Consider the following 14,227-nt stretch of genomic DNA (forward strand, 5'->3'; position numbering starts at 1 on the left):
CTGGTTTTACACACCATTTTTCGTAAACTCTGGAGGTTGCTTGTGAAAATCCCAGGGGATCGGCAGTTTCTGAGACACTCAAACCGTCATCTGGCACTAACAATCATTCCACAGTCAAAGTCACTTAGATCTCACTACTTCCCCGTTCTGATGTTTGATCTGAACAACTGCTGACCCACGTGACCATGTCTGCATGCTTTCATGCATTGTTGCTGATTAGATATTTGAATGATCATGTGTCCTGGCGAATCTAATGACGTGGCCTCTGAGTCAGCCCTCTTCCCAGCACTTTCACCTAACTACAGAGGTGTAATCCCTTCTCCTATACCTTCTCCCTCACCTCCATCAGGACACAAACAGCCCTTCCAGGTGAGGCAGCAACTCACCCACACCTCTCCCTACCACATTCAGTGCTCCCGAGATTTCCTCCCCTACGGTGGTGAACCCCAGGGCAGACTTTACCCTGTCCACCACGACCATCTCCAGGTCCCAGTTGTACATCTCCTCGACTTCCTACTCGGCATAGCATTGCTATTGTCATCCTTCAGCAGGGCTGCAGAGGCCTGACACAAACAGGAAGCACTCACATATGTCCATACATACACCGACACACCCTTAAGGTACCCTACACACCCCTACACAAACTGCCTTACAAACCCCTACACACCACTACACATCCCAACACACCCTACACATCCCTACACACCCTACACAAACTGCCTTACAAACCCCTACACACCACTACACAACCCTACAAACCCTACACATCCCTACAGACCACTACACATCCCTACACACCCTACACATCCCTACACATCCCTATACACCACTACACAACCCTACAAACCCTACACATCCCTACACACCCTACACATCCCTACACATCCCTACACATCCCTACACACCACTACACAACCCTACAAACCCTACACATCCCTACACATCCCTACACATTCCTACACACCCTACACATCCCTACACATCTACACAACCCTACAAACCCTACACATCCCTACAAACCCTACACATCCCTACACATCCCTACACACCCTACACAATCTGCCTTACAAACCCCTACACACCACTACACATCCCTACACACCCTACACATCCCTACACACCACTACACAACCCTACAAACCCTACACATCCCTACACACCCTACACATCCCTACACATCCCTACACACCACTACACATTCCTACACACCCTACACATCCCTACACACCCTACACACCACTACACAACCCTACAAACCCTACACATCCCTACACACCACTACACAACCCTACAAACCCTACACATCCCTACACATCCCTACACAATCTGCCTTACAAACCCCTACACACCACTACACAACCCTACAAACCCTACACATCCCTACAAACCCTACACATCCCTACACATCCCTACACACCCTACACAATCTGCCTTACAAACCCCTACACACCACTACACATCCCTACACACCCTACACACCACTACACAACCCTACAAACCCTACACATCCCTACACACCCTACACATCCCTACACATCCCTACACACCACTACACATTCCTACACACCCTACACATCCCTACACACCACTACACAACCCTACAAACCCTACACATCCCTACACACCCTACACATCCCTACACATCCCTACACATCCCTACACACCACTACACAACCCTACAAACCCTACACATCCCTACACATCCCTACACATTCCTACACACCCTACACATCCCTACACACCACTACACAACCCTACAAACCCTACACATCCCTACACATCCCTACACACCCTACACAATCTGCCTTACAAACCCCTACACACCACTACACATCCCTACAAACCCTACACATCCCTACACATCCCTACACACCCTACACAATCTGCCTTACAAACCCCTACACACCACTACACATCCCTACACACCCTACACATCCCTACACATCCCTACACACCACTACACAACCCTACAAACCCTACACATCCCTACACACCACTACACATCCCTACACATTCCTACACACCCTACACATCCCTACACACCACTACACAACCCTACAAACCCTACACATCCCTACACAAACTGCCTTACAAACCCCTACACACCACTACATAACCTTACAAACCCATACACACCCTACACATCCCTACACACCACTACACAACCCTACAAACCCATACACACCCCTACAAACCCATACACACCCCTACACATCCCGACACACCACTACACATGCCTACACACCCTACACATCCCTACACAACCCTACACAACCCTACACACCCCTACACATCCCTACACACCACTACACACGTCTACACAAACTGCCCTACAACCCTACACACACTGACACACCCCACACAAACTACCCTACACAACCCTGACACACCTCTACGCAAATGGGAAACTCTCACGTGCTTTTGGCCTGGGTGTCTGAAAACTGCCCACCCACTGCTCTTTCCACTCACCCATCATTGCCACCTTGCCCGTACATCCGATCACGCTCCTGCCTCTAACTCTACACCGACATAGACTGAAGGAAAACTTACAGCAAATGTCCTCACCTCTTCACTACCAGTACAGGAAGCTGAAGAGCCACACTCAATAACTGACGGACAGCTTCTCCTCTGCCATCAGTTTTCTGAATGGTCCATGAACCCATGACACACTGCCTCTAATTTACTCCCTTTTTGTGCTACTTATTTTTAATGTATTCTTGTTGTAATAATGGTAGTTACTGCCTTGCACCGGACTGCTGAAACAAAGCAACAAATTTCCCAGCATGTGTCGGTGATGATAGTCTGATTCTGAAACAGTGATCTACACTTTCTCCTTCAGACTCTGCCCCTCCTATTGAAGCCGCAGCCCTGGATTCTGGCAGTGGCCGTCACCTCACCCTCGTCCTCAGCAGACAGCCCAGTGAATCTCCGACACCCTCTCCCCGCATTGCCACACCCTGTCCTACACACCCCAACACACCCCTGCATGCACTGCCCTACACACCCCTACACACTTCTATACACCCCTACAGAGTTCTACACACCCCTACACCAACTGCCCTATATATGCCTACACATCTCTACGCACCCTAAACACCCCTACACACCCTACACCCCTATACATCCTGTAGGGAGGGGTGGCCCTGGGATGAGGGTTGGGTAGGGATGGAGTGGCCCTGGGATGAGGGATGGGTAGGGATGGAGTGAGCCTGGGTTGAGGGATGGGTGGGGAGGAGGTGAGCCTTGGATGAGGGATGGGTAGGGAGGGAGTGAGCCTGGGATGAGGGATGGGTAGGGATGGAGTGAGCCTGGGTTGAGGGATGGGTGGGGAGGAGGTGAGCCTGGGTTGAGGGATGGGTAGGGAGGGAGTGAGCCTGGGTTGAGGGATGGGTAGGGAGGGAGTGAGCCTGGAATGAGGGATGGGTAGGGAGGGAGTGAGCCTGGGATGAGGGATGGGTAGGGAGGGAGTGAGCCTGGGATGAGGGATGGGTAGGGATGGAGTGAGCCTGGGTTGAGGGATGGGTGGGGAGGAGGTGAGCCTGGGTTGAGGGATGGGTAGGGAGGGAGTGAGCCTGGGTTGAGGGATGGGTAGGGAGGGAGTGAGCCTGGGATGAGGGATGGGTAGGGAGGGAGTGAGCCTGGGATGAGGGATGGGTAGGGATGGAGTGAGCCTGGGTTGAGGGATGGGTGGGGAGGAGGTGAGCCTGGGTTGAGGGATGGGTAGGGAGGGAGTGAGCCTGGGTTGAGGGATGGGTAGGGAGGGTGCCAGTACACGTACCTGCCGATCCAACTCTGTGCTCCAGTACACCAGCTGGTGTAAGAGATTGTTGAAGAGCTGAGTAAAGCGAACCCTCGGAACATCCCACCTGACCTCCATCTCCTCAGCTTCCCTCAGGGCAGTGACGCTCAGGTTAAAGGGAGCGTCCGGCTTCACTGTAAAAGAAAGCTCTCCTCAGTCCAGCATGGGCAAAGGATCAGTGAGGGGATAATTCAGAGCGGTGACAGAGCAGTGGGAGGTGAGGGGACTGGGGTAGTGGAGGTGAGGGGACTGGGGCAGTGGGAGGTGAGGGGACTGGGGTAGTGGAGGTGAGGGGACTGGGGCAGTGGGAGGTGAGGGGACTGGGGTAGTGGAGGTGAGGGGACTGGGGCAGTGGGAGGTGAGGGGACTGTGGCAGTGGGAGGGGAGGTGATTGGGGCAGTGTGAGGTGAGGCGACTGGCGTAGTGGGAGAAGACGGGACTGGGGCAGTGGGAGGGGAGGGGATTGGTGCAGTGGGAGGGGAGGTGATTGGGGTAGTGGGAGGGGAGGGGGGGACTGGGGTAGTGGAGGGAAGGGGACTGAGGTAGTGGAGGTGAGGGGACTGGGGTAGTGGGAGGTGAGGATTCTGGGGTAGTGGAGGTGAGGGGACTGGGGCAGTGGGAGGTGAGGGGACTGGGGTAGTGGAGGTGAGGGGAATGAGGCAGTGGGAGGTGAGGGGACTGAGGCACTGGGAGGTGAGGAGACTGGGGTAGTGGGAGGGGAGGGGACTGGGGTGGTGGAGGGGACTGGAGTAGTGGAGGGAAGGGGACTGAGGTAGTGGAGGTGAGGGGACTGGGGTAGTGGGAGGGGAGGGGACTGGGGCAGTGGGAGGTGAGGGGACTGGGGTAGTGGAGGTGAGGGGACGGATAGTGAGAGTGGAGGGGACTGGGGTAGTGGGAGGGGAGGTGATTGGGGTAGTGGGAGGGGACTGGAGCAGTGGGAGGGGAGAGGACTGGGGCAGTGGGAGGGGAGTTGATTGGGGTAGTGGGAGGGAACTGGGGCAGTGGGAGGGGAGGGGACTGGGGCAGTGGGAGGGGAGGTGATTGGGGCAGTGGGAGGTGAGGGGACTGAGGCACTGGGAGGTGAGGAGACTGGGGTAGTGGGAGGGGAGGGGACTGGGGTAGTGGAGGGAAGGGGACTGAGGTAGTGGAGGTGAGGGGACTGGGGTAGTGGGAGGGGAGGTGATTGGGGTAGTGGGAGGGGACTGGGGCAGTGGGAGGGGAGGTGATTGGGGCAGTGGGAGGGGATGTGATTGGGGTAGTAGGAGGGGACTGGGGCAGTGGGAGGGGAGGGGACTGGGGCAGTGGGAGGTGAGGGGACTGGGGCAGTGGGAAGGGAGGTGATTGGGGCAGTGGGAGGTGAGGGGACTGAGGCACTGGGAGGTGAGGAGACTGGGGTAGTGGCAGGGGAGGGGACTGGGGTAGTGGAGGGAAGGGGACTGAGGTAGTGGAGGTGAGGGGACTGGGGTAGTGGGAGGGGAGGGGACTGGGGCACTGGGAGGTGAGGAGACTGGGGAAGTGGGAGGGGAGGTGATTGGGGTAGTGGGAGGAGACTGGGGTAGTGGGAGGGGAGGTGATTGGGGCAGTGGGAGGGGACTGGGGTAGTGGGAGGGGAGGGGACTGGGGTAGTGGAGGTGAGGGGACGGATAGTGAGAGTGGAGGGGACTGGGGTAGTGGGAGGTGAGGGGACTGGGGTAGTGGGAGGGGACTGGGGTAGTGGAGGTGAGGGGGGGAGGGGACTGGGGTAATGGGAGGGGAGGTGATTGGGGTGATTGGGGCAGTGGGAGGGGAGGTGATTGGGGTAGTGGGAGGGGACTGGAGCAGTGGGAGGGGAGGGGACTAGGGCAGTGGGAGGTGAGGGGACTGGGGTAGTGGGGTAGTGGGAGGGGACTGGAGCAGTGGGAGGTGAGGGGACTGGGGTAGTGGGAGGGGAGGTGATTGGGGCAGTGGGAGGGGAGGTGATTGGGGTAGTGGGAGGGGACTGGAGCAGTGGGAGGGGAGGGGACTGGGGCAGTGGGAGGTGAGGGGACTGGGGTAGTGGGAGGGGAGGTGATTGGGGCAGTGGGAGGGGAGGTGATTGGGGTAGTGGGAGGGGACTGGAGCAGTGGGAGGGGTGGGGACTGGGGCAGTGGGAGGTGAGGGGACTGGGGTAGTGGAGGTGAGGGGACGGATAGTGAGAGTGGAGGGGACTGGGGTAGTGGGAGGGGAGGGGACTGGGGTAGTGGAGGTGAGGGGACGGATAGTGAGAGTGGAGGGGACTGGGGTAGTGGGAGGGGAGGGGACTGGGGTAGTGGAGGTGAGGGGAGGTGATTGGGGCAGTGGGAGGGAACTGGGGCAGTGGGAGGGGAGGGGACTGGGGCAGTGGGAGGTGAGGGGACGGATAGTGAGAGTGGAGGGGACTGGGGTAGTGGGAGGGGAGGGGACTGGGGTAGTGGAGGTGAGGGGAGGTGATTGGGGCAGTGGGAGGGGAGGTGATTGGGGTAGTGGGAGGGGACTGGAGCAGTGGGAGGGGAGGGGACTGGGGTGGTGGAGGGGACTGGAGTAGTGGAGGGAAGGGGACTGAGGGCAGTGGGAGGGGAGGGGACGGATAGTGAGAGTGGAGGGGACTGGGGTAGTGGGAGGGGAGGGGACTGGGGTAGTGGAGGTGAGGGGACGGATAGTGGAGTGGAGGGGACTGGGGTAGTGGGAGGGGAGGTGATTGGGGTAGTGGGAGGGAACTGGGGCAGTGGGAGGGGAGGGGACTGGGGCAGTGGGAGGGGAGGGCACTGAGTGGAGGTGGACAAGGGGGAGTGGTACAGCTGCCCCAGGACAAGGAGAGTGTGTCAGAGGTGCCACACCCTCTGTGTGTCCACCGCACCTCCCATTCGCCCCGGTGAATGACAACACAGAAGTCAGTGTGACCTCTCCAGGATAGGATGCTCTCAAGCCATCAGGGGGAGTGTAGGCTGAGACCAGAGGAATGGAAGGAGGTGTGGGACGTCCAAGTGAGGGTGAGGGATGAATGAGGTTTAGGGGGAGGCCGTGAGAGGGAGGGGGAGGGTGATAGGGAGGGAGAGAGGGTGCTGAGAGGAGAGAAACGGGGGAGTGGAGGAGTGGGGAGAGGGAGAGGACGGCGGGGTTGAGTAGTGTTGGGGTGATGAGGGTCTGGACTAAGGCATCAGGGAGTGGGTTTTGGGCAGTGTTTGAGATCAGGGGTTCATTGGGAGTGAATAGATTTCTTTATTGTGACAGGGTCAACGTTAAGGGTTGTGGGATCAGATTGGGGTTAGGGTTTGGTTAGGGGAGATTGGTCTGCTTGGGTCCTGTCCCAGTGGTGTGCTCCCTCCCTCACCACCTCCCCACTTTACCCCAGACTCACCCATGTGTGTGATCCTCTGTTTGAGGTGACAGGGTCCGTGGGAGTGGGAGCCGGGCCGGAGAGCATGGATGCAGCAGGTGTTGATCAGGGAGAAGCGTTTGATGGGGACTCTGCAGCTGAGAGCCGGGCCCAGGATCAGGCATCTCTCCATTATGTTCTTCTCACTGTGAGAGAGAGACACCGTCAGCCTCAGCCTGGACACAGACCCCGACCCCCCCAATCACCCTGACATCACTGTCACCCCTGACCCTGTCACCCCTGAACCCATCACCCCCGACCCAGTCATCCTGACTTCACTGTCACCCCCGACCCAGTCATCCTGAAATCACTGTCACCCTTAAGCCCATCACCCCAGACACCATCACCTCCAACCCTGTCATCCTGACATCACCGTCACCCCTGACCCTGTCACCCCTGAACCTATCAACCCGACCCTATCACCACCAACTCTGTCATCCTGATATCACCATCACCCCTGAACCTATCACCCCGACCCTATCACCATCAACCCTGTCATCCTGATATCACCATCACCCCTGACCCCATTAACCACAATCCCATTACCCGAACCCATCACCCCTCACCCCATTAATCACAATCCCATGACCCGAACCCGTCACCCCTGACCCCATTAACCACAATCCCATTACCCGAACCTGTCACCCCATTACCCCTGAACAACAGGAATTCTGCAGATGCTGGAAATTCAAGCAACACACATCAAAGTTGCTGGTGAACGCAGCAGGCCAGGCAGCATCTCTAGGAAGAGGTACAGTCGACATTTCAGGCCGAGACCCTTCATCAGGACTAGAGGGTCATTACCCCTGACCCTGTCATCTGAAGTTTACACATCGCCAAAAGCTGACGATGATCGAGATATTCAATGCTGTCATCACCAAACAAGAAATGGTCCATGCTGGTGCATTTCAAATCATAGTCAGGGACTTCAGTCAGGCTTGCTTGAAGAGATCTCTGCCGGATTATCAATAGCCTATAACCAGCAGCACCGGGGTCCCAACACACTAGATCACTGCCATGCTATAGCTGTAATTAGGAATGCCTAATTTTCATGCCCAGACTGCAGCACTTGGCCGTCCGTCTCTTATCTGCATACGGGCAGAGGCAAAAGAGCAGAGCTGCAGAGATGAGCAGAGCAAAGAGGTGGTCTTGGGAGGCAGCTACGGGGCTGCTCCGAGTTGGTGGACTGGGCCGCGTTCAAGGCCTCATCAGAGGATCTGAATGAATTCACCATGGTTGTCACAGACTTTACTAAAACTGTTATAGATGAGTGTGTCTCCACAAAATCCTCCAGTGTCTTCCCCAACCAGAAGTCCATGAGATCAGCAATCTGCTGAGGGCCAGGCATTCAGGTCAGGTGACCATGTAAGATACAAGAGGTCCAGGTATGATCTCTAGAAAGCCATCTCACGTGTGAAATGCCAATTACAGACCAAACTTGAATCACTGGGGAATGCTTGACAGTTGTTGTAGTGCCTTCACTGCTACCACCTCCTACAAGGTGAAAGCAAGCCACACACAGTATGGGGCAACAGGGCTTTGCTTCCACATGAGCTCAATGTCTCTATGCTTGTTATTACTGTTAAAACATGGAGGAACCATCACAATCTCCCACATCCCCTGATGATCCTGTGACTTCAGTCTCTGAGGCTGACGTGCGAGTGAGCGGCGTTCAGGAGGGTGAACCCACGGAAAGCATCCAGCCCAGACAGGGTGCCTGGCTCAGCCCTAAAGACCTGTGCTGGAGTGTTCACTGAGTCCTTTAACCTCTCACTTTGACAGACTGAGGCACCCACCTGCTTCAAGCAGGCGTCGATGATCCCCGTGCCTGAGAAGAACATGGTAAACAACCTCCATGACTGTCGTCCAGTAGCACCTACATCCACAGTGATGAAGTGTTGGTGGTGAAACCCATCAATTCCTGCCTGAGAAGCGACTTGGATCTGTTCAATTTGCCTACCAGAACACAGGTCCAGGTTCTTGGAAGATGACATCTTATTGGCTCTTCACACAACCCTGGAAGATCTGGACAGCAAAGATGCATATAGCAGGATGCTCTTTATCAATAAGCTTTGAGACCCTGGCCTTAAAGCCTCCTTGTGCAAATGGATCCTCGATTTCCTCACTTGTAGACCCCAGTCAGTTTGGATTGACAACAACATCTCCCTCAGCACAGCAGCACCACAGGGCTGTGTGTTTAGCCCCTGTTCTACTCACTTTACTGTGACTGTGTGGCTAAGCACAGCTCCAGCACCAGATACAAGTTTGCTGATGACACCACTGCTGTGGACCCTATCAAAGGTGGCGATGAATCAGCATTCAGGGGGGAGATTGAAAACTTGTCTGAGTGGTGTCATAACAACAACCTCTCATTCAATGTCCGCAAGACCAAGAGGTCTACAGGAGGAGGGAACTGGAGGGGAAGGGGAGGGTTAGAGAGGTTTCAGGGATGGGAAGGGCTTAAGAGGCTATCAGGGTTGAGGAAGAGGGGAGGGGAGGATTTCAGAGGATATCATGGTTGGGAGAGGCAGGGTTTGAGAGGGTATTGGGGTGGGAGTGGGAGGGTTTGAGAGGGTATTGGGGTGGGAGTGGGAGGGTTTGAGAGGGTATTGGGGTGGGAGTGGGAGGGTTTGAGAGGGTATCGGGGTGGGAGAGGGGGGGTTTGAGAGGGTATCGGGGGTGGGAGAGGCAGGGTTTGAGAGGGTATTGGGGTGGGAGTGGGAGGGTTTGAGAGGGTATCGGGGTGGGAGGGGGGGTTTGAGAGGGTATCTGGGGTGGGTGAGGGAGGGTTTGAGAGGGTATTGGGGTGGGAGTGGGAGGGTTTGAGAGGGTATCGGGGTTGGGTGGGGGAGGGTTTGAGAGGGTATTGGGGTGCGAGTGGGAGGGTTTGAGAGGGTATCGGGGTTGGGTGGGGGAGGGTTTGAGAGGGTATCGGGGTGGGAGTGGGAGGGTTTGAGAGGGTATCTGGGGTGGGTGAGGGAGGGTTTGAGAGGATATCGGGTTGGGAGAGGGAGGATTTCCGAGGGTATCGGGGTTGGGTGGGGGAGGGTTTGAGAGGGTATCGGGGTGGGAGTGGGAGGGTTTGAGAGGGTATCTGGGGTGGGAGTGGGAGGGTTTGAGAGGGTATCGGGGGTGGGTGAGGGAGGGTTTGAGAGGGTATTGGGGTGGGAGTGGGAGGGTTTGAGAGGGTATCGGGGTTGGGTGGGGGAGGGTTTGAGAGGGTATCGGGGTGGGAGTGGGAGGGTTTGAGAGGGTATCGGGATGGGAGAGGGAGGGTTTGAGAGGGTATTGGGGTGGGAGTGGGAGGGTTTGAGAGGGTATCGGGGTTGGGTGGGGGAGGGTTTGAGAGGATATCGGGATGGGAGAGGGAGGATTTCCGAGGGTATCGGGGTGGGAGTGGGAGGGTTTGAGAGGGTATCTGGGGTGGGAGAGGGAGGGTTTGAGAGGGTATCGGGGTGGGAGTGGGAGGGTTTGAGAGGGTATCGGGGGTGAGGGAGGGTTTGAGAGGGTATTGGGGTGGGAGTGGGAGGGTTTGAGAGGGTATCGGGGTTGGGTGGGGGAGAGTTTGAGAGGGTATCGGGGTGGGAGTGGGAGGGTTTGAGAGGGTATCGGGATGGGAGAGGGAGGGTTTGAGAGGGTATCTGGGGTGGGAGAGGGAGGATTTCCGAGGGTATCGGGGTTGGGTGGGGGAGGGTTTGAGAGGGTATCTGGGGTGGGAGAGGGAGGGTTTGAGAGGGTATCGGGGTGGGAGTGGGAGGGTTTGAGAGGGTATCGAGGTGGGAGTGGGAGGGTTTGAGAGGGTATCGGGATGGGAGAGGGAGGGTTTGAGAGGGTATTGGGGTGGGAGTGGGAGGGTTTGAGAGGGTATCGGGGTGGGAGTGGGAGGGTTTGAGAGGGTATCGGGGTGGGAGTGGGAGGGTTTGAGAGGGTATCGGGGTGGAGAGGGGGGGTTTGAGAGGGTATCGGGGGTGGGAGAGGCAGGGTTTGAGAAGGTATTGGGGTGGGAGTGGGAGGGTTTGAGAGGGTATCGGGGTGGGAGAGGGGGGGTTTGAGAGGGTATCTGGGGTGGGTGAGGGAGGGTTTGAGAGGGTATTGGGGTGGGAGTGGGAGGGTTTCAGAGGGTATCGGGTTGGGTGGGGGAGGGTTTGAGAGGGTATTGGGGTGGGAGTGGGAGGGTTTGAGAGGGTATCGGGGTTGGGTGGGGGAGGGTTTGAGAGGGTATCGGGGTGGGAGTGGGAGGGTTTGAGAGGGTATCTGGGGTGGGTGAGGGAGGGTTTGAGAGGGTATCGGGGTGGGAGAGGGAGGGTTTGAGAGGATATCGGGGAGGGAGAGGGAGGATTTCCGGGGGTATCGGGGTTGGGTGGGGGAAGGTTTGAGAGGGTATCGGGGTGGGAGTGGGAGGGTTTGAGAGGGTATCTGGGGTGGGAGAGGGAGGGTTTGAGAGGGTATCGGGGTGGGAGTGGGAGGGTTTGAGAGGGTATCGGGGGTGAGGGAGGGTTTGAGAGGGTATTGGGGTGGGAGTGGGAGGGTTTGAGAGGGTATCGGGGTTGGGTGGGGGAGAGTTTGAGAGGGTATCGGGGTGGGAGTGGGAGGGTTTGAGAGGGTATCGGGGTGGGAGTGGGAGGGTTTGAGAGGGTATCGGGATGGGAGAGGGAGGGTTTGAGAGGGTATCGGGGTGGGAGTGGGAGGGTTTGAGAGGGTATCGGGGGTGGGTGTGGGAGGGTTTGAGAGGGTATCGGGGTTGGGAGAGGCAGGGTTTGAGAGGGTATGGGGGTGGGTGAGGGAGGGTTTGAGAGGGTATCGGGGGTGAGTGAGGGAGGGTTTGAGAGGGTATCTGGGGTGGGTGAGGGAGGGTTTGAGAGGGTATTGGGGTGGGAGAGGGAGGGTTTGAGAGGGTATCGGGTTGGGAGAGGGAGGATTTCCGAGGGTATCGGGGTTGGGTGGGGGAGGGTTTGAGAGGGTATCGGGGTTGGAGTGGGAGGGTTTGAGAGGGTATCTGGGGTGGGTGTGGGAGGGTTTGAGAGGGTTTCGGGGTTGGGAGTGGGAGGGTTTGAGAGGGTATTGGGGTGGGAGTGGGAGGGTTTGAGAGGGTATCTGGGGTGGGTGGGGGAGGGTTTGAGAGGGTATCGGGGTGGGAGAGGGAGGATTTCCAAGGGTATCGGGGTTGGGTGGGGGAGGGTTTGAGAGGGTATCAGGGTGGGAGAGGGAGGGTTTGAGAGGGTATCGGGTTGGGAGAGGGAGGATTTCCGAGGGTATCGGGGTTGGTTGGGGGAGGGTTTGAGAGGGTATCGGGGGTGGGAGAGGGAGGGTTTGAGAGGGTATTGGGGTGGGAGTGGGAGGGTTTGAGAGGGAATCTGGGGTAGGTGAGGGAGGGTTTGAGAGGGTATCGGGGTTGGGAGAGGCAGGGTTTGAGAGGGTATTGGGGTGGGAGTGGGAGGGTTTGAGAGGGTATCGGGGGTGAGTGAGGGAGGGTTTGAGAGGGTATCGGGGTTGGAGTGGGAGGGTTTGAGAGGGTATCTGGGGTGGGAGTGGGAAGGTTTGAGAGGGTATCTGGGGTGGGTGGGGGAGGATTTGAGAGGGTATCGGGGTGGGAGAGGGAGGATTTCCAAGGGTATCGGGGTTGGGTGGGGGAGGGTTTGAGAGGGTATCGGGGTGGGAGTGGGAGGGTTTGAGAGGGTATCGGGGTGGGAGAGGGAGGGTTTGAGAGGGTATCGGGTTGGGAGAGGGAGGATTTCCGAGGGTATCGGGGTTGGTTGGGGGAGGGTTTGAGAGGGTATCGGGGGTGGGAGAGGGAGGGTTTGAGAGGGTATCGGGGTTGGCTGGGGGAGGGTTTGAGAGGGTATCGGGGTGAGAGTGGGAGGGTTTGAGAGGGTATCGGGGTGGGAGAGGGAGGGTTTGAGAGGGTATCGGGTTGGGAGAGGGAGGATTTCCGAGGGTATCGGGGTTGGTTGGGGGAGGGTTTGAGAGGGTATCGGGGGTGGGAGAGGGAGGGTTTGAGAGGGTATTGGGGTGGGAGTGGGAGGGTTTGAGAGGGTATCGGGGTTGGGTGGGGGAGGGTTTGAGAGGGTATCGGGGTGGGAGTGGGAGGGTTTGAGAGGGTATCGGGATGGGAGAGGGAGGGTTTGAGAGGGTATTGGGGTGGGAGTGGGAGGGTTTGAGAGGGTATCGGGGTTGGGTGGGGGAGGGTTTGAGAGGATATCGGGATGGGAGAGGGAGGATTTCCGAGGGTATCGGGGTGGGAGTGGGAGGGTTTGAGAGGGTATCTGGGGTGGGAGAGGGAGGGTTTGAGAGGGTATCGGGGTGGGAGTGGGAGGGTTTGAGAGGGTATCGGGGGTGAGGGAGGGTTTGAGAGGGTATTGGGGTGGGAGTGGGAGGGTTTGAGAGGGTATCGGGGTTGGGTGGGGGAGAGTTTGAGAGGGTATCGGGGTGGGAGTGGGAGGGTTTGAGAGGGTATCGGGATGGGAGAGGGAGGGTTTGAGAGGGTATCTGGGGTGGGAGAGGGAGGATTTCCGAGGGTATTCGGGGTTGGGTGGGGGAGGGTTTGAGAGGGTATCTGGGGTGGGAGAGGGAGGGTTTGAGAGGGTATCGGGGTGGGAGTGGGAGGGTTTGAGAGGGTATCGAGGTGGGAGTGGGAGGGTTTGAGAGGGTATCGGGATGGGAGAGGGAGGGTTTGAGAGGGTATTGGGGTGGGAGTGGGAGGGTTTGAGAGGGTATCGGGGTGGGAGTGGGAGGGTTTGAGAGGGTATCGGGGTGGGAGTGGGAGGGTTTGAGAGGGTATCGGGGTGGAGAGGGGGGGTTTGAGAGGGTATCGGGGGTGGGAGAGGCAGGGTTTGAGAAGGTATTGGGGTGGGAGTGGGAGGGTTTGAGAGGGTATCGGGGTGGGAGAGGGGGGGTTTGAGAGGGTATCTGGGGTGGGTGAGGGAGGGTTTGAGAGGGTATTGGGGTGGGAGTGGGGGAGGGTTTCAGAGGGTATCGGGTAGGGTGGGGGAGGGTTTGAGAGGGTATTGGGGTGGGAGTGGGAGGGTTTGAGAGGGTATCGGGGTTGGGTGGGGGAG

The 14,227-nt window shown here is 57.7% G+C and overlaps 1 protein-coding gene across 2 annotated transcripts in view; it reads right to left on the bottom strand.

Moving 5' to 3' along the window:
- LOC134346398 (interleukin-7 receptor subunit alpha-like) overlaps positions 1-14,227 on the bottom strand; it is a 53,119-nt gene that overhangs the window by 23,678 nt on the left and 15,214 nt on the right. For both annotated transcript variants that reach the window (XM_063047757.1, XM_063047756.1), the window contains 2 exons: positions 7,155-7,318; positions 3,779-3,933 (listed from right to left, as the gene is read on the bottom strand). In XM_063047757.1, the coding sequence (XP_062903827.1) occupies positions 3,779-3,933; positions 7,155-7,305 (306 nt within the window). In that variant the 5' untranslated portion in view covers positions 7,306-7,318. The remainder of the gene's footprint in view (positions 1-3,778; positions 3,934-7,154; positions 7,319-14,227) is intronic.

The sequence above is a fragment of the Mobula hypostoma genome, chromosome 5 (genome assembly GCF_963921235.1).
Source record: "Mobula hypostoma chromosome 5, sMobHyp1.1, whole genome shotgun sequence".
NCBI lineage: Eukaryota > Metazoa > Chordata > Chondrichthyes > Myliobatiformes > Myliobatidae > Mobula > Mobula hypostoma.